At 39.5% G+C, this 26,429-nt stretch overlaps 5 protein-coding genes across 8 annotated transcripts; 1 reads left to right on the top strand and 4 right to left on the bottom strand.

The window, feature by feature from the left end:
* Window positions 1-1,825: 1,825 nt before the first annotated feature.
* On the bottom strand, window positions 1,826-4,287 carry LOC134876014 (uncharacterized). The gene is made up of 5 exons (XM_063900833.1): window positions 4,242-4,287; window positions 3,794-4,135; window positions 3,542-3,646; window positions 3,409-3,443; window positions 1,826-3,305 (listed from the first exon to the last, which is right to left on the bottom strand). The coding sequence occupies exons 1-5, from the start codon at window positions 4,285-4,287 to the stop codon at window positions 3,225-3,227; spliced, it is 609 nt and encodes a 202-aa protein (XP_063756903.1). The 3' UTR covers window positions 1,826-3,224.
* Window positions 4,288-7,511: 3,224 nt separating this feature from the next.
* On the bottom strand, window positions 7,512-9,621 carry LOC134876315 (uncharacterized). The gene is given in 6 exon segments (XM_063901306.1): window positions 7,512-7,629; window positions 7,745-7,775; window positions 7,860-7,961; window positions 8,137-8,182; window positions 8,184-8,479; window positions 8,576-9,621. Coding segments are annotated over 6 exon segments (636 nt in total). The 5' UTR covers window positions 8,619-9,621.
* Window positions 9,622-9,872: 251 nt separating this feature from the next.
* LOC134876261 (uncharacterized) lies at window positions 9,873-16,902 on the bottom strand. 3 transcript variants are annotated; one of them, XM_063901235.1, is made up of 6 exons: window positions 12,744-16,902; window positions 12,301-12,630; window positions 12,169-12,198; window positions 11,943-12,048; window positions 10,367-10,403; window positions 9,873-10,155 (listed from the first exon to the last, which is right to left on the bottom strand). In XM_063901235.1, the coding sequence occupies exons 1-6, from the start codon at window positions 12,787-12,789 to the stop codon at window positions 10,006-10,008; spliced, it is 699 nt and encodes a 232-aa protein (XP_063757305.1). In that variant the 5' UTR covers window positions 12,790-16,902; the 3' UTR covers window positions 9,873-10,005. The 3 variants fall into 3 exon arrangements, 2 of the variants coding, with proteins under 2 accessions (XP_063757305.1, XP_063757306.1); XR_010167390.1 differs by having other exon boundaries at window positions 9,965-10,155; window positions 12,173-12,198; XM_063901236.1 differs by lacking the exon at window positions 11,943-12,048 and having other exon boundaries at window positions 9,909-10,155; window positions 10,367-10,401; window positions 12,173-12,198.
* Window positions 16,903-17,046: 144 nt separating this feature from the next.
* On the bottom strand, window positions 17,047-18,622 carry LOC134876262 (uncharacterized). Of its 2 annotated transcripts, none has more exons than XM_063901238.1 (5): window positions 18,467-18,622; window positions 17,958-18,296; window positions 17,572-17,682; window positions 17,425-17,459; window positions 17,047-17,272 (listed from the first exon to the last, which is right to left on the bottom strand). In XM_063901238.1, the coding sequence occupies exons 1-5, from the start codon at window positions 18,510-18,512 to the stop codon at window positions 17,144-17,146; spliced, it is 660 nt and encodes a 219-aa protein (XP_063757308.1). In that variant the 5' UTR covers window positions 18,513-18,622; the 3' UTR covers window positions 17,047-17,143. The 2 variants fall into 2 exon arrangements, with proteins under 2 accessions (XP_063757308.1, XP_063757309.1); XM_063901239.1 differs by having other exon boundaries at window positions 17,047-17,266.
* Window positions 18,623-23,923: 5,301 nt separating this feature from the next.
* Window positions 23,924-25,235, top strand: LOC134876140 (immunoglobulin kappa light chain-like). Its single transcript, XM_063901009.1, has 3 exons — window positions 23,924-23,947; window positions 24,044-24,409; window positions 24,563-25,235. The coding sequence occupies exons 2-3, from the start codon at window positions 24,058-24,060 to the stop codon at window positions 25,009-25,011; spliced, it is 801 nt and encodes a 266-aa protein (XP_063757079.1). The 5' UTR covers window positions 23,924-23,947; window positions 24,044-24,057; the 3' UTR covers window positions 25,012-25,235.
* The last annotated feature ends 1,194 nt before the right edge of the window (window positions 25,236-26,429 follow it).

The following is a 26,429-nucleotide window of genomic DNA, read 5'->3' as shown; positions in this document are numbered from 1 at the left end:
TTTCTACCAGCCAAATTAGACCAGGCCTTTGCAGGATGGCATAGGAAAGGGATCAAAAGATTTAGTGATCTTTATGAGAATGGGATATTTTCTAGTTTCAATGATTTGATTTCCAAGTATGACCTTCAACAAACTGATTTATTTCGTTACTTTCAAGCTCGCCAATTTGCTAAAAGCCATAGCTCAAACTTCCCGGCTCTCCCGACAAAGTCCCTGGTGGACTCACTTTTGCAAGTTCCTTCCTGGTTGAAAGGTTTTACAGCGCATTCTTATTCATTGATTATGTTACTTGATCATGTTAAGATAGGCAAGATCAAAAATGCATGGGAAAAGGAACTTGGAACTGAGATTTCAGAAGAGGTTTGGACTAAAGCTCTAACAAGAGTGAACAACAGCACTTCCTGTGCAAGACTGGGTTTAATCCAATTCAAGGTTGTACATCGAATACACTGGTGTAGAGCTAAGATATCCTCTTTCTATCCTAATGTAGATAGCAAATGTGTAAGATGTCATGTTAATGTAGCTGACTTGACACATATGTTTTGGTCATGCAATACATTAGTAGGATACTGGTCAACTATATTTGATGTACTATCTGAAGTTCTAGAGACGACTTTAGAACCATGCCCTATGATTGCCATATTTGGTGTACCTGACGTAGAAACAAACTTGACACGAAAACAACTCAACATCATAGCATTTGTATCTTTATTGGCACGTAGGCAAATTTTACTGCTTTGGAAATCAAGCGCTCCACCCACTGCAGCACAGTGGCTTAAAGATGTAATGATGTTTTTACACCTGGAGAAGATCAAATTCGCAATAAGAGGTTCTAACAAATTCCTCTCAGTGTGGGGATCACTGATGTCTTATTTTAGTAACCTCCGAGCCTTGCCGGTGTAGTGAGTGGACATTTTGGCTGAGTCTAGAGTGGTTGCTTCCCCGCCTCTGTGTTCGGGCTGCGCTGTGGACACCTGACTGTATTGGTCACGGTGGTTGTCATGGTGTGGCTTTGGGGGCGTGCCATCCTTCACAGAGGTCGTGTTTGTGTATTTGTGTTTCAGTTTCAAGTGTGTTTTTTCATTCTGGCTGTCTGTGTTGTGGAACTTCTATATACATGTATATATTTTTGTTTTTGTTTGTGTTGTTTGGTCCAGTCGGGGTGGGATGGGATGGGATGGGAGGGGGGGATTCTTGTGGGTAAAAAAAAAAAGGAAGAGCTCATGTAACTGTACTGATGTGTCTGTTTGTAACCTATATTTTTCAATAAAAATAATTAAAAAAATAAATTAAAAAAAAGGTAAAACAGAAGCCTTATTTTGTATTGTTTTCAAGTAACCCATTGTGTAAAGGGCGAGTGGGGGTGTTAAGTTTTACTTTGTGATGCGCCCTTACTCCATGTATTATGGTACGTAATATGTGACGTCACCACACGGCGCACGTAAATTCTGTCTGTTCAATCACCTGTGATGATCCGTGCGTGAGACACGAGGGATGTAGTTGAAACTACAGTGTTGATATTCCTAAAATAAATATGCCTGGATGAAGGCTAAAGAGAGAAGGAATGACTCTTTGCTTAATCTCCACTAACGTGAGGGAAGGAAGACTGCGCCTCCATGCTCAACACACTGTATGTGAAATGTTCTTTTTGCAAACATGTGACCAATAAAACTTTGAGCTTGAGCTGTGTGTTTTGAACAAGGGAAAATGTGTGCTCATGCAGCGCTCCCATTACAGCAGAGATACAGCTGATGTTGGTTCGGTGTCTGTCTGTCTGTCTGTCCGTATCAGAATCTATCAGTTAAACAAAAAAAGTCAAATATCAGACCATTAAAAGATGGAATTTATTAACAAAATGAAGAAGAAATAAGAATAAGAAATGTCTACATGAAACAGCTCAGAGGACATTAACCTTACAAAGTGTCTCAGTAAGCCAAGTGACACGAGCCAGCATTCTAACACGAGGAAACACAATGAAACTGAAGCAGCTAAATGGCCTGACAATATGACGTCTCTGAAAAAGATTTAAATAAATGTAAGAATTGTTACTCCTCCCAGTAACCCACACTATAGCAGGTTAACATGACACAGCATAAATTGCACTTTAAGCTGCAATTCCTTTTACATCTGACAGGTGACAGCATAACCAGGGTTTAACTTTAATTTAATTTACTTCTCACTGAAGCAGACCACCTGATGATATCAGCAAATAAAGAGTACCTTCCAGTCAACATTTGAGAGAAAATTCTAAAGTATTGAGATGATAGCATACAGAAATTCTACAAAAAATAAGAAACTAAATATAATTGACCTCACTCACTTTGCTGTTTAAAGTTCAGTTGACAGAGTTAAAGACATGTGATCAGTACCTTGAATAGAGATTCTCCCCGTGGATAATAATATTCGTTATTGAACATAAATATAAGCTTGTGTGAGGGTGAACCTTATAGTCTAGTTGCCAGCTCATAGAGTCCTATAGTGAACCCTGAAATGTTGTGAGTACCCCAAAGTGAAATGTTAGAAATGTACAGTAGGGGTCCCCAGCACATATAAACTGCTGGATGCTAGCCTGCGTATTGGGCAATTGCTCAATTAGCATAAGTTGTGGTAATTAGCATTACTTACCATTATAGCGGGGAAAATAGTTAAAAAGTGGCTTGGACGATTTGAACAATTTTGGAGTGATTTCATGGAGGTAATTCCTGAAATTTTCGGGATCCAAAATGGCTATTTTGACCAGCAAGTGGCCATATTTTTACTCCAGGTGGGCTGGTTTTGATGAACTTTGGATGGATTTGGAAGATTTAGGAGACTCTGGATCATTTGGATTGGTCAGATTATTTGAAAAAGATTGTCCACAGTAGAGGTTATAATGATCATTTTGTGCTCTTTATATCCATGGGTCGCAAAACTACTCATGGTAGTCAAGATCAGCCCACTGACGTGCAAGTATGACCACTTTCTGGTTAAAGCGGACATTTTTGATCCTGAAAATGTCAGAAATTGATTTAGCATCCTCAATAACCCCCAAATATTCCCAATCTGCTAGTTAATATTTAAACTATTTTTTACACAGGTTATGATGCCATTCATTTACATTCACATACTGGCATCTAGATGTTTATGTCAGCTGTACAGGGGACAAAATAGCACCCACAGTAACAGTTCCAGGTGTTTCCTGAGTTTTATCTGGGTGCTGAATAAATAGCATTTGGTTCCACTTCTCACAGTGCTGCAGGCTGCTGGTTTCCTTCAGCCAGACGAAACGTAACTGCTGCATAAATCAGATCATCCGAGCCTTGACCCTGAGAAAAGCAAACATTTTCAGTCCCTCATCTCACATGGCTGAGATAATATTGGTAGTTGATGATATATAAATGAAAATAAAAGAATCTTAATAAGCTTGACCTCTGTCTGTTGTGGATTATGTTCTTCAACATGAGCTAAAAGACAGACACAAGATGTTTGGTCACATGGCTGAAATATTGCCCTTGATACATTTGATAAAGAGAAGATTTGAATAAATGGAGAATTAAATTACCTTTCAGAAGTGTTTTCATTTTAACAGCCATACCAAAGACGACCACAATGAGGAACACGGACAGACTGCACAGGACGTAACTCAGCAGCTTTGTACTTCCATCTTCTACAAGAAAAACCCTAAAAATCACACTGTGTATACCACTCGTTGCTTGAGGTCTGATTAATATGAAATAATCACAAATATAATCCAAAACTACGTCCCTTATGACTGAAATAGTGTACAGTCTTCATAAGAAAGACCCAGACTTACCTTGAACATCTAAATATGTTGCTTCAACAATAAGCCAATGTGGGCCTATCATATATCCACAGAAATACAGTCCAGAGTCAGACACATTCACTTGTTTGATTTTGAGAAAAATAGTTGAGAGATTGGATCTCATTTCAAATTTTTCATTTTTAAATCCATCGCAGAACGAGGCAGGCTTGAGGGGCTCGAAAATAAAGGAGACACAGCGAGGCATGGATTTTTTCACCACTCTGAACCAGTAGATTTGAGTTACAAAACTGGAAAAGTTGGAGCACAGGAGAGTGACTTCTCCACCAGGCGAAACAGCCACCGTCTGAGATTCAGAAGAGGCATAGATCCAGCCTGAAACACAGAGAAAATCATATTGCAAATGGAATTATATTTTGTTATTGCATTAATAATATACAATGCAGTCAATGCTGTGGATAAATGCAATATTAGTACTTACTGAGGCTGCAGAGAAGTGAAACTGTTATCGGGTTGTAGTTCCTCATTGTGCGTTTGATCATATCAATGCAATGGTGTCTGGCAACTTCTAGCCCCCCCCCCAGCCCCCCCCGCTTCAGTCTGACACCCAAAAACTTAAGGTGTGACTGAAGATGTTAACAATGTGACACAAAGTTACATCTCTGTTGTTGTTGTTGTTGTTGTTGTTGTTGTTATTTTATAAATCTTCATATAGATATGAGCATTGTGAGCAGTGTAAGGGCCATGATGTCGGGATTTCATAATATTTAACACAATCTTGTTTTGAATAAAATCTTGTCATGGCTCATTTCATTTTCCATTTTGTCATCTGATATTTATAAAAAAATTGCTTCACAAGCCCTAAATAAAACGGCAAAAGGTCATGATTCTTTTGCATATAAGCCGACATATCATGGGCATCAAAATATTTGATGGATTTCTTTCTCTAAAGTGGCACATTCATTCAATTGGGGGCAAAAGAGTGAACAAACTGAACACTGGTTTAAAAAAATCCTTACTCTAAACCTAACAATGTCTGTAGTTATTTGTTATTTAAACATTTTCCGTCTGAATGATTTCATATGTGCTTGTGAGCATGTCACAATTTCTCTTCTCACACATTTGGAAGAGATAAACTCAGAGGAAACAGGAAGTTTTGTAAATACCACAGATTTATAGTTTCTGATAAAGCATTAAGATTTAGTGGAGCATTGGGGTTTGGTGTTTTTGGCTGTGATGCAGAGAGTTCAAACCTCACTAATGATACAGACTGTTTTTTGCCGATATGTGATACATGTGGGGGCTGTTCTTACATAATGAAAGTAAAGCTGTAAAAGATAAAGCGTGCATCTGTCTTCCTGTGGTCAAGACTTTTCTCATCGACAGTATTACAGTACAGACAATACTATTTCTGGAGGCAGTAATCTCAGTTTTACATCAGATCTCTCTGTGATACACACTTGTTTCAATATCTTTCTACTTTCCTCACTTCTTGACCTGTCATTTGTGAAACATCCACTAGATGGCCTCATAATCTCTCCAGTCACCAGAATATCTCCCCCTCCCCCTCTCCACCACCACCACCACCACCTGCACACCTGTTTCTTCTTTGATCATCACACCTGCAGTTTATCACTGGCCCTCTTCCACTCACTCCTGATGGGGGATTTGGAGACAACACTGCACTGCTAGAGCCATGCAAGGAGAAAAAGAACTCAAGGTGGATGAAGGCCTGCACCAAAATGAAGCACATATCAGTTTAAGCACTTTTACAATGACAGCATCATAGGAATGAACAACATTGCATGATACACTCTTGTTTGGTTTGCATGAAATACATATGGTATTGACTTTACCAGTATTGTAAACATTGATATTTATTCAATGGGACAACAGCTAAAGTGAGGGAACAGGGAGAAAATTAACTGAACCAATACTGGAAGTACTTTCTGTATGAGTTTTCACACAGTAAACTGTATGATCATTAATGAGCATCAAACTGTCTTTTATTGGGTGTTGAGCTTCATATAAGATGGAAACAAATGTCAGTTCAATAGTATATCATCAGTTCATTGCCTTTATAGACATAAACATTCCTTACTACCAACATTTAAATGTATTACACCTATATCCACTATATCCATTTTGGAGAGGTTGGATCTCATTTAAAATGTTTCCATTCCCAAATCCATCACTTATTGGATATTGTTTTTCCACATTACAGAGTTTGTCTTGTCACAGTCTGAGGAGCCCAGGTGTAAGTAATGAAATTAGCGATGGCTGAATTCCATTTAGCTTCACCTGAGTGGAGCAGAGCCATTGTTAGTGGAATGAGCAACACCCATGTGTTTCTGACAAGGGAACATGTGAGCTGTGAGAAGGACTAAAGCAGCACTCTCATTACACCAATGTCGAGGGATAAAGCTGTGTTTTAAACATGTTTAAGCACAAGACAACATATCTAACAGTCAACTGTACTCTTATCCAACGATGAAGCTTAATTTTCTTAATAACCTTTTCAAACACGGCCCCTAATATGTCTTCATATAGTGTGTCAGTAAACTATGATAAGGTAACATGAGCAATCAGTCACAACAGCAGGACTTTCAAACTGAATTTATTATTTATACTTTTTTTTTTCAACTCTTAACTTGTAAATATGTCCTCCATTAAAAAAAGGTGTAATAGTTAAAATGCTGTGACTCTTCCTGACCAGCCACACAAAGCACTTCAGCAGGTTGGCATGACACAGCATCATTTCCATGTTGAGCTGCAGTTCCTCTTAAACCTGACAGGTGGCAGCATAACCAGCATTTCCCTCTGATGCACACCACCTGATGCTAGTTGTTGTCCACACATCTTTACAAAAGTCATTATTCTTATATAGCAATGAGCTTATGGCCTACCTAACTAGAACTGACTGTATCAGCAATGTAGCAAAATAAACTTTTTAAAGTTTGATTTTAATTTATTTGACTGTTTAATTTAATACAGGCCGGAGACCCAAACATGGACATAACATCTGCTGTGTTGGAGCTATATATTGCTTTATATTATTTATTTATTATTTATTATTCTTATTTAGTGTCGTTATTGAAGTGAGTAAGAGTCGTTTTTATGCTTTTATTTTGAAGGCTTGTTTGGGCACCTGGTGTAATTGTGTATATTGGAGACAGGTGGTGGTGGTGGGAGTAGCTACAGAACTAGACACATGTTTTTTTACCAGGATGATTCAAGCAGGACTAAACCAGCAAAGCCATATGAAAGCTTTCAGCAAAAGGAATGAGAAACCTGTTCATTGTACTTTGGCTATAGGAATAAAATGCACAGAACTGACGATCTTACAAAAAAAGAAAAAAGAAGGAGAACTGACAATCTTGTCTGGACTTACATCATTCCCTGCGGAAGATTGGCTCTCTGGTGCCTCAGCGGCAGTTTACGTGTAAGTTAAATTTCAGTTTCACTTTTCTATGATTTTGGCCGCTACATTATGTTTTGGACATTAACTATTTATTTATCTAATTCCATTTGCATGGTCAAAAAAAATGCTTTTAATGAATTTCACTAAATGGGGTAAAGCCAGCGAGCGAGCTCAGGCAGTCTATTTAGAGTTGCCATAGCTAATTTGTTTTTCTTCATCCTGTGTTTTATAAGACTCCTGATCTGGACATTTAATAAAGATAGCAGGCATAGAAAATAAATATACAACTAGCATTTCAGAAGATCACTTTATTTATTAAAGCTTCTGAGTTTATCTGGTGGCTGAATAAATCACATTTGGCTCCACTTCTCTCTGTGCTGCAGGCCGCTGGTTTCCTTCAGCCAGACGAAACGTGACCGCTGCATAGTTCAGATCATTTGACCCTTGACTGTGTGACAACAAATATATTCATCTCACATGGCCGACAATGGGTTTGAAAATTGAAATGATTGTAGCAGGTGCAGAAACACAAACATTTTTAAATGGAACGTAATAAACTTTACCTCTGTTGTGGATTCTGGTCTGCGACATGAGCTAAAGCACAGAAATATTGTTGTTTATAAATTAGGTTCAATTAGATGCTGTGAGAAAAGGGATTTGATAGGAGAATAAAATGACCTTTCTGAAGCATTTTCACCGGAAAGATGATGATCACCAGGAGGAAGATAACCACACCACACAGGATGTAACTCAGCAGCTTTGAACTTCTGTCAAACGCTTCTACAGAAAAGAACAGCGAATTAAATTGTGTATATTTTAATTTATACGTTTCTTGATATGCATATGAGGTCCATGTGAGTAAAATCATGTTGTTACATTTGTAGTATTTCGCCAAAAGATTATCGTGAAAAGCAACACATAGGCCACATTAATCACATGACTAAACACATCTTACCTCGAACCTCTAAAAATGTTGCATTGACAATGACGATTTTTCTTGTCTATCTTATATTCACAGAAATACAGTCCAGAGTCAGATGAATTCAGTTCTTTGATTTTGAGAGAAACAGTTGAGGGATTGGATGTCATTTCAAATGTTTCATTGTCAAATCCATCGCAGAACGAGGCAGGCTCGAGGGGCTCGAACATAAAGGAGACACAGCGAGGCATGGATTTTTTGACCACTCTGAACCAGTAGATCTGAGTTGCAGAACTGGAAAATTTGGAGCACAGGAGAGTGACTTCTTCACTGTGCAGAACACCCACAATCTGAGACTCAGAAGAGATACAGATCCAGCCTGAAACACACAGAAATATAAATCAATAACAGAATTCATATTATTATTCAATTAACAGTCGACAATGCTGTGGATAAATGCAATATTAATACTTACTGAGGCTGAGAAGTAAAACTGTTATCAGGTTGTAGTTCCTCATTGTGCGTTTGATCGTGGCAATGCGACGCTGCTCTACCCTTTCCAGATATGGATGCGCAGGTGACACACTGCATGTCTAGAAGAGACCGACTTAGAGAAAACAGGAGGTGTAGTAAATACCACAGATATTTGAAGACTTCATGGCGAAGAGGATGAGTTTACTGCAGGTAAATCATCTTTAGTGTATTTTTAAAAGTCATTATCTGGTACTTACAACAAAATACAATTGTGGTCAAAAGTTTACATACACTTGTAAAGAACATGTATGTCATGGCGGTCTTGAGTTTCCAATCATTTCTACAACTCCTTTGTACTTCAAAGTACTTCTTTGTTACAAAATGAAGTTTGGTTATTTTATGAATTTATTACGGGTTTTACATCACCATACTCCAGAAGCGACAAATAAAGGCTTGACTGAAATTTGCTGCTGATCATAAAAGAAAAAGGCCTTCTAGAGGAAAGTTCTGGGGTCAGATGAAACAAAAATGTAGCTGTTTTGGCACAATGACCAGAAATGTGTTTGGAGGAGAGAAGGTAAGGCCTTTAATTCCAAGAACACCATGGCCTCCGGTTCACCCTGAGCACATGTGACAGACGTGAAAGGGTCTGGAGAAGCCTCGGAGAACGTTATGCTGCCTGTAACATCGTTCGTCATGACCGGTTTGGTGATGCTCTGGGGAGGCATATCCATAGAGATGACATCCTTGGACCCATTGTCAGACCCTACGCTGGTGCAGTGGGACATGGGTTCCTCCTGGTGCACGACAATGCCCGACCTCATGTAGGCAGTTCCTGGAGCCTGACCTAAATCAAATAGAACATCTCTGGGACATTATGTTTCAGTCCACCTGACACTGCCAGGTTAAACCTCAGACTGTCCAGGAGCTCAGTGAGGCCCTGGCAAAATGGACCAGCCCGCCACATCATTCTTCACTTCATTTTTGGGGTGTCTTTCAATTCAGCCCGCTGTAGGTTGATCATTTTCATTGCCAAATTATGTGGCGTCCTTTCTTTCCTAACACATTACCCAGTCCATATCAGTATGGATATCCAGCATGATTTTTTTCTCCATTGAGATCTGATATGTTTTCAGCAGTGTATATTCTTCACTTCTGTAGAGGCGTAACATTTCTCAGTGAGTATCTTCTGCTTTCTTTCAGATCTTATTTTTAGAGACCTTTAACCTAACAGGCCTCATGGTCTTTCACATCACACTATGTTGTCTCTTCCTGTCAAACAAGATACCTCAAAAGATGAACTTTACCCTCACTATTGTAACATATGTGTTTTTGTGTGATAGACTTTGAATAGGAGAAAGGAAAAGGTTTCATTGGAAAAGCACCTTTATTGAAAAATGCAGTATTTGGCATGATTGGTTATTCCACCCTCTAAAATGTATACAAAAGCTCCAGAAGCATCAGATCCAGCTGCTTCCTATCTGGTGGCAGCATAACATGAGGGTCCAGTTTCGTCTCTCTTCTCCTTGGCTTTGGTTGAAATGTCACTGCGGCGTAGTTCAGTTCACCAGTGTCCAAATTCTGTGAAAAAGGGTCATTTATAGTCTTAGCGTGGTGACTGCATAATTGAACCTTCCCTATACAGCCCCACTGTTAAAGATACCTTCAATACCATCAAACATACAATTTTCACTTTTGTTTTATAAGACTCTCTCAGAATTTGTTCATCTTCAATACAGGTCAGCTGTTTTTCAGTCAGGCTCTATCATACAATAAATAGAAACACACTTACCTCACTCTGGTCTGGATTCTGTACTTCTTCATGAGCTAAATCCAGGAAACATTGGATCAGTTTAGAACGAATGATTGATGGTTCATATGTACCCTATTTTGATGAAAATGTCTTATTCTAAGAAGAGGAACGAACCCTTAATCGTCCCACAGAGGGGAAATGTACATTCTGCATTTGACCCATTATAGTATTAGGAGCAGTGGGCTGCCATAGGTACGGTGCCTGGGGAGCAGTGTAAGGCATGGCAAGGCAAGGCAAGTTTATTTACATAGCACCTTTCAACACAAGGCAATTCAAAGTGCTTTACAACATGAAAGACATAAAGAGCGTTAAAAACTATTGCAGTATAAACACATTATAAAAAGGCATTTAAAAACAGTCATTTAAGAGCAAAGATAGTGAAATAAACACAACAGGTATAAAATACATGAATAAAAGTTACAGTGCAGAATAAAAGTCACAGTGCAATGTTAGATCAGAACAGTTCAATTAAAAGCAGCGGCAAAAAGAAATGTTTTCAGCCTGGATTTAAAAGTAGTAAGAGTTGCAGCGGCCCTGCAGGGTTCTGGGAGCTTGTTCCAGATATTTGGAGCATAATAACTGAACGCTGCTTCTCCTTGTTTAGTTCTAAGTCTGGGGACAGAAAGTTGACCCGTTCCAGAAGACCTGAGAGTTCTGGGTGGTTCATAATGTAGCAGGAGATCACAAATGTGTTTTGGGCCTAAACCATTCAATGCTTTAAAAACCAGCAGCAGAACTTTGAAATCAATTCTCTGACAGACAGGAAGCCAGTGTAAAGACCTCAGAGCTGGACTGATGTGATCCACTCTCTTAGAGTTAGTGAGGACACGAGCCGCAGCGTTCTGAATCAGCTGCAGCTTTCTAATGGATTTCTTAGAGAGATCTGTAAAGACACCATTACAGTAGTCCAGTCTACTGAAGATAAAAGGGAACAGTGCCTTGTTCAGGGACACATCGGTCGCACTAGGTCTTTCGGGGACTACGTCAAAGCTTCGCCACCACCGCCCAAGCAAGAAAAACACACAATTCAGGCACTAGTGAACAATTCAAAGTAAAGCGGTGTAATGGAGTAGACAAAGGCTCTAAAGGTCAACCTTCACAAAGCATTTAAACATCATGATTTCATTCATATAACAATAAACTTATCACTCATTTTAAAGAAATTCTACATATTCCACCTGTTCTCAGTAGTTCTGAAAGTCAAAAGTAATACACTTTGAGAGGAAGTAGTTGAATTAAGTTGGAATTTAATGAGGAAATCATATTTTGAGGCCTCTCTACATGACACAGATATTGGATAAGCCGCTGTGGGCAGAGATGGAAACCAAAATGAACAGAAAACGCTCTTGATGAAGCTTGAATCTCTTAACGTCCAAAGAAATGTTAACTTTTCTACTTCCTATAAACGGTGAGCCACAGCATGTGTGCACATTTGTGTGTGAATGCTCGGTGCCCAGAGCTGATTAGACTGATTCAATCCCTTTTCTACTAAAGACAAAATCATTTCCAATAGCAACACATTTAAATGTAATATAAACACAGGAGCTCTGTAACTGTTTGAAGCTTCCTGTTTTGAACGACCAGACCAATAATGACCATGACAAGGAGAACAGTCAGAACGCCCAGAATTACACTCGTCAGCACGGCTACTTCACACGACTCTACAAGAAAGATCAAGAAATGAATTAAAACGGACGATACTGAATTTAGCTAAACTGTTTTACCTTGAAACAGTAGATAATCTGCGCATTATTAGAAAACTTTACAAGAATCTTACTTACTTACTTTAATATCCAAGTCAACATCGCTACCTTTTGAAAAAATGAAGATACATTTAGTCTGCATGAAGATGATAAAAGCCACTTAAAGGTTGTTTAAAGCAGGATAACAGAATACTTTTACAGTAATCCTACCTGTAACGCTCAAACGTGTCATGCTGTGATATGGAATCCCACCTATGTAAAATCCACAGAAGTACAGTCCAGAGTCAGAATCATCCACTTGTTTGATTTTGAGGACGATGTTGACGGTGTTGAATATCATCTCAAATTTAGATTCTTGAAGTCCATCGCAGTAGATAACCTCGCTCTGAGAATTGGTCCTTGTGGAGACACAGCTGACCTCGGTTTTGTTCACCAGTCTGAACCAGTATGCCACGGTGTCATATTTGGAAATGTTGGTGCACATCAGTGAGGCATCTTCACCAGGCCGGACCTCCACAGAATCCGGGACAGAAGTCCAGCCTGAAACCAAAAGCCAAGAAAAAAGTACTTTCAGAAAAGTAGGATTTAAACAAGTGGACTAAAATCAGCAAGGGTATAAATGCCATTGAGAGTAATTCAAAAGCAGTACTCACAGAAGCTGCAGAGACTCAAAGCTGTTATCAAGGTAGACGTCTTCATCCTGGGTGCGACTGAAGCTCTGCCAAAGTCCGCAACTGAACTGTGCTCCAGTGAGGGGGCTCTCAACGAAAAGAGAGGAGGGGACTCTGAACACGTTAGTGCTTTCAGGAACAAACAAGTGCACAATGTTAGCCTTTACCTCAGACTTCAGATCATTTAAAAAGACAAAACAAAACCTTAATATATGATTTCCAAATGTAATTCCCCGATCTAAAGTCGAAGAAGGCACAAAACTATTACTGGCTTTGACCACTGAGATGACATAAATAATCAGAGGGCTCTAAAGTGGACTGTAGATGTACGTCACAAAATATTTTCTAGACTGACTACTAAAAATCATCTTGCAAGCTACAAATGTTGAGATAATAGTCTACATGATAATGGTGACATTGAATTAATTGTGCTTTCTGCACAGGAAAGAGAAGTGTTTGGGTCACAAAAGGTGGCCTCCCCCATCTCACTTCTATCATAATAATACCCCTAGATCTCAATCATATGAAAGAGTAAAACAAGCCGTTGCATATTCAAAGACGTTTTAATGAGTTGTTGAAAGTAACCTGCTTATTTGGCCATGGATGAACAACAGGAACACATTAGATGCTACAACCCAAATTTGACTGTAGCATTTGTTGCTTTTCATTGGCTGGAGTTTCTTAGTTTACAGCGATTAAACATATCCAGCAATGATTCTCCAAGGCCCTGGTCCTACATAAGACATAATGAAGGGCGCCTGTGCTGTGTACCCTCAAATTGCAAATACTCCACTCTATTCCCTTTCTACTTTTCATGCACAAAGTGAATGCAGTTATATTTTGTCGTGCATGTGTGAGTTGTTACCTTTCCATAAGTCTGAAAGTAGATTTGGTTATGTCTCGTGAGGGCAGCAGTTTATCTCAGTGATGAAGTGTCAGAAGGGGTTAATGTATAATGGAAACTTAAGTATCGTCATACTTTATATGTTCAGGCTTTTGAGTTATGAGGTTATGGGGGAAAACCAGTCTTCCTATGGTTGAGATTCTGCTGTGTTTTTATTTAGCCTGCAGGTTAGTGCTTACACTTGTTTTTTTACAAAACATCTAGCCGCTGACTGTATTTTTGGACAAAGGCCAGGTGTGACATTTTCAGTCGCAAAGAAGAAGCAACAAGAACAAAGAAGGTTGTTCTAGAACAATACTACAAAAGAGTGCGCTTAAGACCTTCCTTTTTGATAATGCTTATAGTTAGGTTAGTTTTGCTGCTATAGGCTTGGACTTTCAGGGGACACCTGACTTCTATCTTCTCTCTCTCTCACCTGTGTACTCTCTTGTTCCAAATAACCCAGCTTCCCCCGAAACTTAATTTTGGTGTCTGTCTACACCTGAATCATTTGTAGCTGATGGGCGTTTTGCTGTGGTCCTGATTTGCGGTCATAAGTCGTAGATATGCCTGTCGCTGTGGTCTGGCCTGATGCTCACCTTACTACTTCTTTGAGGGCTTCTACAGGATTGTTGACATCCACCTGGATTCATCTTCTTCTTACTTATAGACACATACATTTTCAAGCATTTGAACTACCTGTGTTGTAAATGTATTATCCTTTTAAATTAAACACAACATCTATTGCACGTCTGTCCGTCCTGGGAGAGGGATCTTCCTCTGTTGCTCTCCCCATGTTCTTCCATTTTCCCCAGTTAACTGGGGTGTTGTTTTGAAGGTTTTCCATGGCCGATGTGAGGGTCCAAGAACATAGGGTGTCATATTCATATTCTGTACAAACTATGATGTAATGTAATAAAGAAAAACACAATCTAGAAAGGTATCTGCTATTCAATACTATTCACAATATTCTTTGCTTGAGGACCAAGAGTTGGTCTTAAATATACCAAGAAGCTTCTCTGTAAAGTATAACTATTTATTACATAACGGCACAGTAAATCCACAAGGGAAACACAGCTGCGGTCCTCCCCCACGCCACTGATCCACAGTCCACGTTTAAGCAGTTAGCTGTCTACCAGCAGCGTGGAGGAAAGGCCTCGATCTTCTGTTTACATCAAGCATTTCTACTCTCTGCTCCTTCCGGTCGCGTCTTCTCTCCTTGGTTGGCAGCGGGGGCCGGATCCTGTTGGCCCCTTGTCGTGACATGGGCATATCCCCGTCTCTTCTGTTGGCTGACGTCGACGGAGGTGGGTCGAGGGCGCGTTCTGCTTAGCCCTCTTTTGAAGTCACCATCACCGCCTGCTGGCGTCGTCATGACGCTTCCACCTATGATATTCTATTATACTGTCCTTCTGAGGTTTATTGGTTATTGAACACTAATATTATTATTGCAGCGTCAATGAATGAGAGATAGAGGCGGTGTGTTTAGTATGTAGCTCCACACGTCATTTTCCATCTACTCATACACTATACAATATAGCTACATGCTACCTGAGGCTAAAAACAATAACATCCGGTATGACCGGAAGTAAAGGTCTGGTCCGTCGGGAAACAGTGAATTATATCATTTAATGTTCCGTTTCAATATATTGATTATTCTTACACTCTTCACACTCACAAGGTTTTTTAATTTCACTGGGATCTTCTTCCAAAAACATGATTTATCATCATCTTTAACAAAGCATATTTTGTTGAACCACTTTTACTGTTGAGGAACATTTGATCCTGCCTTCCATGTTGCACAGTTTGTCTTTGACCATATTAATCAACATCCAAAGTTTCTTTTGTATAAAAAAGCTACTTTATATTCCTACATTGAACCTTGTTGCAGTTACAATAACTCTTTTCACAAGATTGTAGAAATTAGAATTTTCTTTGGCAATTTCACCCCATTGTGATATCACATGTCTTAAGGGGGAGGTGCTGTGAGTAGACTAGGAAAGGAAGGCCGCGTTCATAAATACTAAAATAACAGCTGACGGCAGGAGGGAGAACATATTTAAAGTTTGACAGCAGCATGATGATTGGCTGTTTAGATTGTGGCAAAATGTTGTTGGTTATTTAAAGGATCTGTTTAGAGTCGGCATAGGAGTGAGAATTGAGTGAATGTGATCTTCCTGACTTGGAATGGAAGTACTGTTGATAGAATTCTATTTAATATGAGACAAATATCTTCACATGTAGCAGGATATCTCATGTGTGAATGTCGCACTGCTTTTGATGCATGTGGTTTTATCGCACAGAGCTGAAGGCTAGTCTTCCTGTGGCTTTCGCTGAAGCTGATACACAAAGTGTTTTCACCACTGCAGTGGAAAAAGACAGGGGGAGGGGCCACAGGACTTGTTGTTGCCCACATATGTATGCCATATGCCACTTTGTACTGGCAGACACTTAAGATTACTATATCCTAATATCATTTTTACGTTTGATTATTCTTACAAATTACATTTTGGAGAAAGGGATTGCATATTTTTATTACAGTCGATATTTACTTTAGCAAAATTGTTATTTTCATGCCTGGTTTCTTATGTCCCTCCTTTCTGTGGTTGTTTGCCTCGCCCTGATTGGATCCAACTGTGTCTAATAACCTGCTGCCCTTGTGTTTGGCTTGTTGATGTCACTTTGAGTGTATATATGCCTGTTTTCCCCATTGTTCTCTGTTTGACTTTAGCCTGCTCCCTCAGTTTTGTCTCTGGCTGTTTTTGTACCAGCTTCATGTTAATCAAAGTTCTCTTTTTCTATTTATACCTGCCTCCTGTTTGTTTTATGTTCATGTCCAACTGTCAGCTTAATCCCTCACTAATTGTTTGCACTCGCTGCTGTGATACTTTGTAACATGGCTTCGAAGAAGGTGAAAACAGATGGCAGTTTCAGTAGCATTACTCTTGGTCGGGGAAACAACAAGTCATTTGATGTTTGTGGTCATGGCCGAATACTTCCTGGGTGTTTGTCACCCCAGATTGCTGTTGATTTTATTATCTATTGTCTTTCTTTTTCTATTTTACAAACACAAGCGCTGCTATTATAAACTCAAAACCAAATAGTATAGACTAGTTTTACTTTGCTGCAAAGCTTGGACTTGAGAGGCCTCGTGACTTTCATGTTAGTTGTGCTCAGACCTCACTGTGCTGTCTCTTCCTGTGAAGGGATGTTACTCTCTCCTCCCGGCCCTTCAGCACCATTTCACTCTCCTTATATGTAGTTTTGACTTCCTTATCATCATTGCCCTTTTTTGGCTCCCCCCCATCTAACAATAAATATGGTATTTCCTCTCAGATACGATCAGAGGAACACCACACTTTCTTTCTGAGAGAGACGGAAGAAGACACAAGACAATCTGACTTAGACTATTGTAAGTTTATTTAAAAAGAATGTGAAAGTGAGTAAAATGTATATGATAAAGCATCAGTTTGCAGACAGTTACAGGGACTTTATGAGTCTATTTGGTGGCAGCATAAACAACATGAGTCTCCAGGTCATTCTCCGCTGCAGACCTCCTGCTTCTTATTGTCTTTGGAAGGAACCTCCACTCTGTACGGTTCAGGTCATCAGAGCCCACATTCTGTAACTCAATCATGTATTTAGGGTCACACAGTGTATTGCACACACTGTTACTACAGTTCTCAGAAGCCAGCACATAATCTGTATTGACCCGAGTTCAATACTTGTTCATATTTAGTACCAGCATCAAATAATATCAAGAAGAACTGATACTAATACCTTGTTTCTTTCAGCATGCAGTTCTTCCTTTGCAGCTATGAGACAAAACATAAGCCTGATTAGTTTGGTTTGAACAAATACATTGATTTGGATTTTTCGGTTGCAACTTGAAATTACAGAATGTTTTACAAACTGTGTCAGCCTGACCTTTCTGGAGTTTACTTATTTTAACAGCCAAAACCATGACGGCCACCATGAAGAAAACAGCCAAGCATCCCAGAATTAAACTCATCAGGTATGCCATTCCATCAGGATCCTCTACAAGAAAATAATAGATAGACTCTTTTACTTAATCTTGTTGCTTAAGATATGGTTTAAATTGTAATTGTTTGGAAAATTGCAAATAAAAAGGAGAACTTCCAACATCAGATTCAGCGTTACCTTTAAAGAAGAAATAGGCATGAATCGTTCTGTACACATATTTGTTTCTTATTTGTCTTTATGCAGTTTTCATTCAATACATTTGAGATATAATGTAAATACTATAAGAAAAGAACATTTGTGAAAGAAGTAAGACTTAATCACAATCTTACCTCCAATGTTTAGCTGGATCGCAGTGGAAATGACTGTATGTGTTTTTCTATAAAATCCACAGAAGTACAGTCCAGAGTCAGATACATCCACTTTCTTGATTTTAAGAAAGACAGTGGTCAAGTTGGAACTCATTTCAAATTTTCCATTTTGAGTTCCTTCACAATATAAAACTTTGCCATCAGCCCCGTAGAGAGAGGAGACACAGCTTGGCTTGGTTCTGTTAATCACTCTGAACCACTCTGTCAGAGATACAGGTTGGGATATGTTGGGGCACAGCAGAGTGACTTCTTCACCAGGATGGACCTCCACAGTCGGAGTAACTGAGGCAGAGATCCAGCCTGAAACACAGAGCAAACACAACAAAATATATAGTTGTTATAAAGCCCCATGAAGTTATACAATATCTCTGAATAAAAGTTACTGAATTGATACTGAAATACATTACAGGTTGGATGTACAATAATTAAACTAGAAATAAAGCTGAAATTAATAAAATGTCAAGACTTACTGAGGCTGCAAAGAAGCACAGCTGCTATTAAGGTGAAGTTTTCCATTGTGTGTATGAGCGTAGCACTGCATGGGCACTATATTTACGTACTGTGAAGAGGGGCGGGGGGAGTCAAAAGTTCATGTAAGGAAGCTCAAATCTTTCACCACTCTGCTATCTGTACGAGATGCAATTTCAGACATGCTTCAAATGATTTCAGACAGTGTAAGTACATTTGTATGTTTTATAGAGCCTTTATAGAAGATATCCTCATCTTATATTTAGTCTGTTTTTCTTAATAAACTATGCAGTTTAACACCTAGCTGCACAGAAAGCAAAGTTATCTGACCCATCCTGCAGTAAATGGCCCCTTTTTCCTGTCACTCCACAACTGAGCCAATAGCAAACTTGTGAAGTGTGGAATAGCAGTGGACCGAGCATATAGACCTGGGGGACACCAGTGGTCAGCACGATCAGAATCAGAATCAGAAATACTTTATTCATCCGAAACTGGGACTTTTTTGCATTACAGCAGCAAAATACAATATGAAGCATAACCAATATATGAAATAAAAATAAGAAATATACCGATGTTCAAATAGTGCAATGAAATGGAATATTAAATAAGATATAATATAAATGTACAATGTTAAGTGTAGAGTGTAAAGTGTGCTTGTTATGTCCAGTTCACAACAAAGGCTATGGAGCAGAGAGTTCTCTGCCAGCCACAGGGGTATTATTGTACAGGTTTATTGCAGTGGGCAGGAATGTTCTCCTGTACCTGTCCTTGTGACAGCGGCGCTGGAGCAGTCTGTTGGAGAAGGAGCTCCACTGTCCTTCCAGCTGCAGGTGTAGAGGGTGGGTGGGGTTATCTATGATGGACAACAGTTTGTTCAGGGTCCTCATCTCCACCACAGCTTCAAAGTTGTCCAGTTTAATGCCGATGACAGATCTAGCTTTCCTGATCAGTTTATTGATTCTGCTAGTGTCACCGGCTCTGATGCTGCACCCCCAACAGAGCACAGCAAAGAAAAGTGCACTGGCATCAACAGACTGGTAGAAGATCTCCAACATCTTGCTGCACACGTTGAAAGACCTCAGCTTCCTCAGGAAATAGTCGGCTAATTCCCTTCTTGTACACAGCGTCAGTGTTGGCCCTCCAGTTCAGTCCGTTGTCGAGGTGCACGCCAAAGTACTTGTAGTCCTCCACAACAGCCACATCCTCTCCCAGAATGCACAGGGGCTGTGGAGACGTCCTTTTCCTCCTGAAGGCAATGACCATCCCTCTGGTCTTGGCCACATTCAGAAGCAGATGGTTTCTTCCAGTCCATTCCACAAAATTCTCCACCAGCGCTCTGTACTCCTCCTCCTGTCCATCCCTTATACACACTACCACTGCAGAGATGGAGCTATTGCCCCAAACTCTCTATGTTGTCTGTTTAATCCAAAAACCAAGTGACAGAGTGAGATGTTGACCACATCTGTAAAACAAACAGCCACAGGGATTTTTAAATCAGAGGAACTACTGTGCAAACACATACTGCCACTCTCCCTCTTATTGAGCAACAAGTTGACTCCTTCAAACAACAAAGATTCATCTTGTCTCCTCAAGGAGGCACTACAGATCTTACAGAGCTACCTTCTCTAAAACATCCCTCTGATTGAGTATGTGTTATCACCGTAGCATGCTGTACCAATAAATATGTCCATTAACCCTGGTCAGGGGGTAATTTTAAGTCGCCTTCTACTCTGAAATGTGATTTCTCAGTAACATGTCCTTTCAGAGTGTGACCATAGAGGTTGTATTCATTTTCATCTTCTAAAGGAGGGATATTTCTGTGTGAAGTAATGTAAAATGTCCAAAATTGTTCTTGAGAAAATAATACAAAACGTGTAATTGTGAATTCTTAAATGAAGCAAACATTTCTACATGTTTTTAAATGACCTATATTGCTCTCAATATCATTAAATATTGCTTCAAAAGTAGTTATAGGCCACACTAAATCTGAAAGAGCAATATTTTTTTACTACACGTGATATATTATTTTTTATGGTATAAATGTTCTGCGCTAATGAGAAAGCCACAATACCACATCGTCACCTTCTTAAACTAATGGCCTAAGTCATATTTTGGAGAAAATGGTTTTTTTTTGCCTAAATCATCTCTTGTTGATGCTGGCCTTCTCTGGTAAAATCGCCTACATCCGTATTGAAAATATAGTGCTGTTTTTACCCTGGTAGTATAATGGCCTATTTCAAGAGTGTGACTTAGGCAATATATCCAAAAAATGATAATGGCTTAAGTCGCATTGTCTTGTGACTTAGGCAATTTTACAAGCTTTACAAAATGGCGGATGCTTCAAGAAGAAAGAAAAGCTACCAGATAAATGAAGTTATTTCCATGGTTCAGTGCTCATCCCCTGTTGGTAAGTGACAATGTGTACTATACTATAGGCTAGGCTATACATGTTGTGTAGTTACGGAACAAATCTTAAAGTGTGCAAAGTTCTTTTTTCTTCTACTCTTGGTATCCCTGAAAGAACCATTACACACTGGCTGAACAAAGACACCATCGACCATGACGAACAAGTGGCAGATCCGCCAACTACATCTGGACCTAAGAGTGGCAAAAATGCAAAGCTGGAAACTGCTGTCACAGATTTCCTTAAGGAGTGGTTGAAGGATTTGCCAACCGTTGATTCGCACTATTGCAGAAGCACAGCGACCTACAAAGACAAGAAGTTCCTTCACCCAGGCACAACCATCTCCCAACTACATCGGGAATATCGACAGGCAGCTCAAACTGCTGAGGTGAGAGCAGTTGGGATCCAGCATTTCACACAGGTGTTCCATGAAGGAAAGTATTCAATTTTCATGCCACGAAAAGATCAGTGTGATGTTTGTGTGTCATTCAAGCAAGGAAATATCAGTAAGGATGAATATGAGGCACATGTGAACCAGAAGGATGAAGCAAGGCAAGAGAAATCCCGCGAAAAGGATCCAGCAAACAATGAGAAGTCTGTTTGGACAATGGACTTGCAAGCCGTGCTGCTGTGTCCAAAAACCCAAGCCAGCAGCCTGTATTACAAAACAAAGCTGCAGGCCCATAACTTTACCCTCTTTGACTTGAAATCAAAGGAAGGGTACTGCTTTATTTGGGATGAGTCGGAAGGCGACCTCAGAGGCCAGGTATTTGCACACCTTCAATATCGTCATTTTGAAGGTGTGATCAAAGACAATCCAGAAATCAAGGAGATAGTAGTGTAGAGCGATGGTTGCGGTTATCAGAACCGTAATGCAAATGTGGCGAATGCGTTTTCCGAGCATGCCAGGAATTATAGGGTACTAATAACACAGAAGTACCTTGTTGCAGGTCACACACAAATGGAATGTGACAGCATGCATAGTACCATTGAAAGCAAAATGATAACGGATATCATCATCCCGAGAGACTACATGATCATACTCCAGATTGCAAGAATAAGACCCTCACCCTACCATGTGAAGATGGTCAAGCATGATGAGTTCCTGCAAATGAAAGGCTCTCACTTCTTAAGCATCAGACCAGGCAAAAAAGTTGGAGATCCAACTGTACATAATTTGCGGGCTCTTCAGTTTAGCAGTGATGGCAAGGTCCATTACAAGCTATCCTTCTCGGAGAACCCTGCGTGGAAAGCACTGCCACAGAGGTTTCAGGTGCCAAATAGGGCAATACCATGGATTAGAATGTTTCCACACACTCTGCCAATCAAGGATAGGAAGTTTCAGGACCTTCAGTCCATGTAAAATGTCATGCCCGTCGAGTGTCATCAGTTCTTTGACAATTTGCCACATAATTAGGCATTAATCAAGATGACTGAGAAAGAAGGTTCAGGGGAGAAACTCATTTAAATGGAAAACGGTTAGCTACAATTAAAAACACAGCAAAGAAGAGCTGGAGGGAGTAGTGAGGAGAGACTCATGCCTCCTCAGCATTTGATATACTTGCCTTTAGTTTTATTTAGCTAAGAATGAGTTGTAATGTTGTAACTTTTGAGTTTGATACAGTATATGAATTAAAGGGCCAACCACGGCCAAACTGCCCTCTGTTTTCTGAGTCTCTGTGTGCTCCTCTAGCATTTTAAACTGTTTGTGGCTGACCCAGCCCCATGATCTGTCACAGTAGTGCAGAAAACACTTACTCCAGAAGTAATAAGGCCTAAGTCAGATTTCAAATTGCTTAAGTCACAACAACATGTTCGTAATTGGCCTAAGTAATCTAATCCTCTTATTTCACACAGCTGACAGACAATGTTATTTGTATGTTAATAGTCATATATTGTCATATCCTTTTTGTGTGAAAAAATCATTATATCTCATCTTATATTTGGTTCAGTTTTTTGAAAAACTTTAAAATATGACATAGGCCATTAGTTTAAGAAGGTGACGACATGGCAGAAAATAAAGTATTAATTCTTTACTGCTACATTTGTAGCTGATGCAGAGCTGCTAGCATGGCTTCATGACTGAAGTCTGGTTTAATATCAACACTGTCCTTCTGATGCTGCCTTTTTGATAGACTGGAAGCTACGTATTTAGTTTAGCTCCCTGCTCCATAGGAAATACACTTAAGTGAACCCCTTACATCATTAGGAATCTAAAAGTTAAGAGTGCAACCTGAAATGATGGTTGAGTAAGTTCAAAATGGAGATGTTTGTAGAAAATAAATCAAGCAGTTATATCAGGCATATCTTTTCCATCTTGTTTCCTCAAGGAGTCACTACAGATCTTACAGAGCTGCCTTCTCTAAAACATCCCTCTGATTGAGTATGTGTTATCACCCTAGCATGCTGTACCAATCAATATGTCCATTAACCCTGGTCAGGGGGTCATTTTAAGTCGCCTTCTACTCTGAAATGTGATTTTCCAGTAAGATGTCTTTTCAGAGTGTGACCATAGAGGTTGTATTCATATTCATCTTCTAAAGGAGGGATATTTCTGTGTGAAGGAATGCAAAATGTCCAAAATTGTTCTTGAGAAATTAATACAAAACGTGTAATTGTGAATTCTTAAATGAAGCAAACATTTCTACATGTTTTTAAATGACCTATATTGCTCTCAATATCATTAAATGTGGCTTCAAAAGTAGTTATAGGCCACACTAAATCTGAAAGAGCAATATTTTTCTTACAACACGTGATATATTATTTGTTATGGTATAAATGTTCTGCGTTAATGAGAAAGCCACAATACCACATGGCAGAAAATAAAGTATTAATTCTTTACTGCTACATTTTTATAACAAGTACTTTGATTGCCAAACACAACGGGTAAGTCCATGTTATATATATTCTTTTTTAGTGCGGCCAAAACGGTTGTTTGAGGTGTCACAAAGTTTGACCCTATTCCCAACCAATCAAATGCAACCTCCTTTTTTGGCTTGTGTGTGCTCTTTTGCTCAAACACCTTCAGTTATGGAGACCTCTGAGACGATGAACCTGTGTGTGGTCTTCTGTGGAGTGTGTAAGTCTGTTTCTATCAATCGTATTATATCTGTGATTCTAATTAAGATGGTTGAACTGAACATGAGCTTATGTTGTACCTGTTTTTTTGACCTAGTTCATCTGTCGGCAATGATCCGGTCAACAGCAGTCACACAGGACACTGGGGTTAACTCCGTCAGTGTTGGGGACAATGTGACTTTACATTGCTTCTACAGCAGCCAAGTCGCCATGCACTTCTCCTGGTACCGACAAACCTTAGGAGGCAGACCTGAGCTCCTGTCTAATATTTACAAGCATGATAAACAATCCAAAGTCTTCCCCTGGATGGAGAAGAACCCTCGTTTCTCTGTGAAAAGGGAGCATGGGATTAATAATTTAGACATCGCTGACGTTCAGTCCTCCGATTCAGCTACATACTTCTGTGGAAGCTCACACTCCAACATAGTGGAATTTGGAGAGGGTATCTTTCTAAGTGTTAAAGGTAATGTTCCTTATGTTGTATTAGCTTTTACCTAACATGAAAGCAGAATTTACTGGAGATATGCCTGTCAAATTACTTCACAGGCTTTAAAATTATAATAAAATAACAAAGGTCCTAGTCAAAAATGAAATAATTTTTGTCTGCTGATTGTAGGAACCAACCACAAGAAAGTAGTCCAGGGCCCAGTATCTGAGACCATCGAGCCAGGAGGCGACGTGACTCTCAACTGTACCGTAGACACTGGTTCCTGTGATGCCGAACACAGTGTTTACTGGTTCAGACAAGAAAGTCGCCAAGGAATCCTTCACGTGCATAAGAACAAGGGTCAACACCTCTCCACAGCAGAGTCTCCTTCACAGGGCTGCGTGTACCATTTGAAGAAGACCAACCTGAGCTCCAGTGATGCTGGGACCTACTACTGCGCTGTGGTCTCCTGCGGGGAGGTGCTGTTTGGAAATGGGAGCAAGCTTCTCGTCAAAGCTGATGTTGAATACCAAAAGCAACAGATAAGAATCTTAGTCTGGCTTTCCATCATCAGAATTGGTGTCATCTTCTTCTTTGTAACTATTTGTTTCTTGGTTTATATCAGTAAGGTCTGGTGAAGTCTTTAATACACATTTGAATGTTGACTTTGCTCTGAATCTCTATAACAGTTAAGAACTGCTAGCAACAAAACTTTTGTTTTATGTTGGTTGTATTGTTCTTTTATTAAGAAAAGCAACTTTTTTAACAAACACATAATCAATAAAAAAATATAACTATCAAAGGAGAGTGTGAGAACAGTGTGACTCTATTTTCTAAAGGACCCTTAAGCGGTGTTCAGGTTTTCCTCACCACATTATTACATACTGTAAGCTCTGTGATTTCTGTGTGCACTTAAAAGAAATACACACAGACAATACGCATTTAACTTCTGCTTCTGAACATATTTGTGATCACGAAATAGGTTCCTGTCATTCACAGAGTGTAAGTCTTAGTAAGTTCCTTGTAAGAAAATGAGGACATCCTGCTTGAGGCCTCCCACGCAGGGTGAGCACATGATCGCAAGTATGCACCGTACTGCACACAACAGAAAAGAACATACATGTATAGGAAGGTACTGACAACCACAAGATCCATTAGAGAAAAGGACAAAAAGGGTGGCCTGTTTTCTGTGGTGAATCTAAAATGGAACACAACACAAAGGATATTAAGAAAATCATTCTTAATTCTATTTATTACACATAACATGCCAAGCATTTTGTTCCATTCATTTAGTAATTATCCACCTTTGAAAACATTTTGTATATTTTATGTTATGTATCCATGCCATATCACAGTGGTAGAAGTCTACTTAATTACAGCAAAACATATAAAGATATAATATTGAAATGAAAAAAATACAAGCAACAACGGATGTCTTTTGCCACAGCAGCTGTCAATCATCCTTAGGTTTCTGCACCTAAGTCACTGTAGGTCATCTGTGATTTGGCTATGTTCAAAGCCAAATAAACAGTTAAAACAATTGGACCTAAATTTGGTTTTAATTGTTTGTGTAAAGCACAATCACAAAGTCATCCTTTATGCGGCCTGTGGAGATGTGTGCAAGAGAAACGTCCGGAAATAGCCCTTTTTAGTTGGAGCAGGGGATAAATGGGACTCACCTGGGAGCTGATTGAAGGGGGGAAACAAACAAAAGAGAGCATGGACTAGCAGAAGAGGAGTTAGAGTGGCTAAAGGAGGAGATCGCTGACTGTCCTGATTTGGACATCTTTCCTAAAAACCAACAACAAAAAGCAGTGATGTACTTAAGAGTAAAAGGAGTGGCAGTTGTTCGAAGAACCGGATGGAGTTCATGGCATTCCCTGTGTTCGACCTACCCAAGTTAAGGAAAGTCTTATTTCCTGTCCATTACTCTTTGTACCATTAGTAACGATTTGCATATGATCTATAGATGAGATCCAATAATGTTTCTATGTGTGGCAGCATGTAGAATAATCAACCTGCAATGAGTGTTCTCTGCTGACTTTGGCAAATTGCT

The sequence above is a fragment of the Eleginops maclovinus genome, chromosome 14 (assembly GCF_036324505.1).
Source record: "Eleginops maclovinus isolate JMC-PN-2008 ecotype Puerto Natales chromosome 14, JC_Emac_rtc_rv5, whole genome shotgun sequence".
Lineage (NCBI taxonomy): Eukaryota > Metazoa > Chordata > Actinopteri > Perciformes > Eleginopidae > Eleginops > Eleginops maclovinus.
The sequence above is the reverse complement of the archived record's forward strand: the minus strand, read 5'-3'. Positions and strand labels throughout refer to the sequence as shown.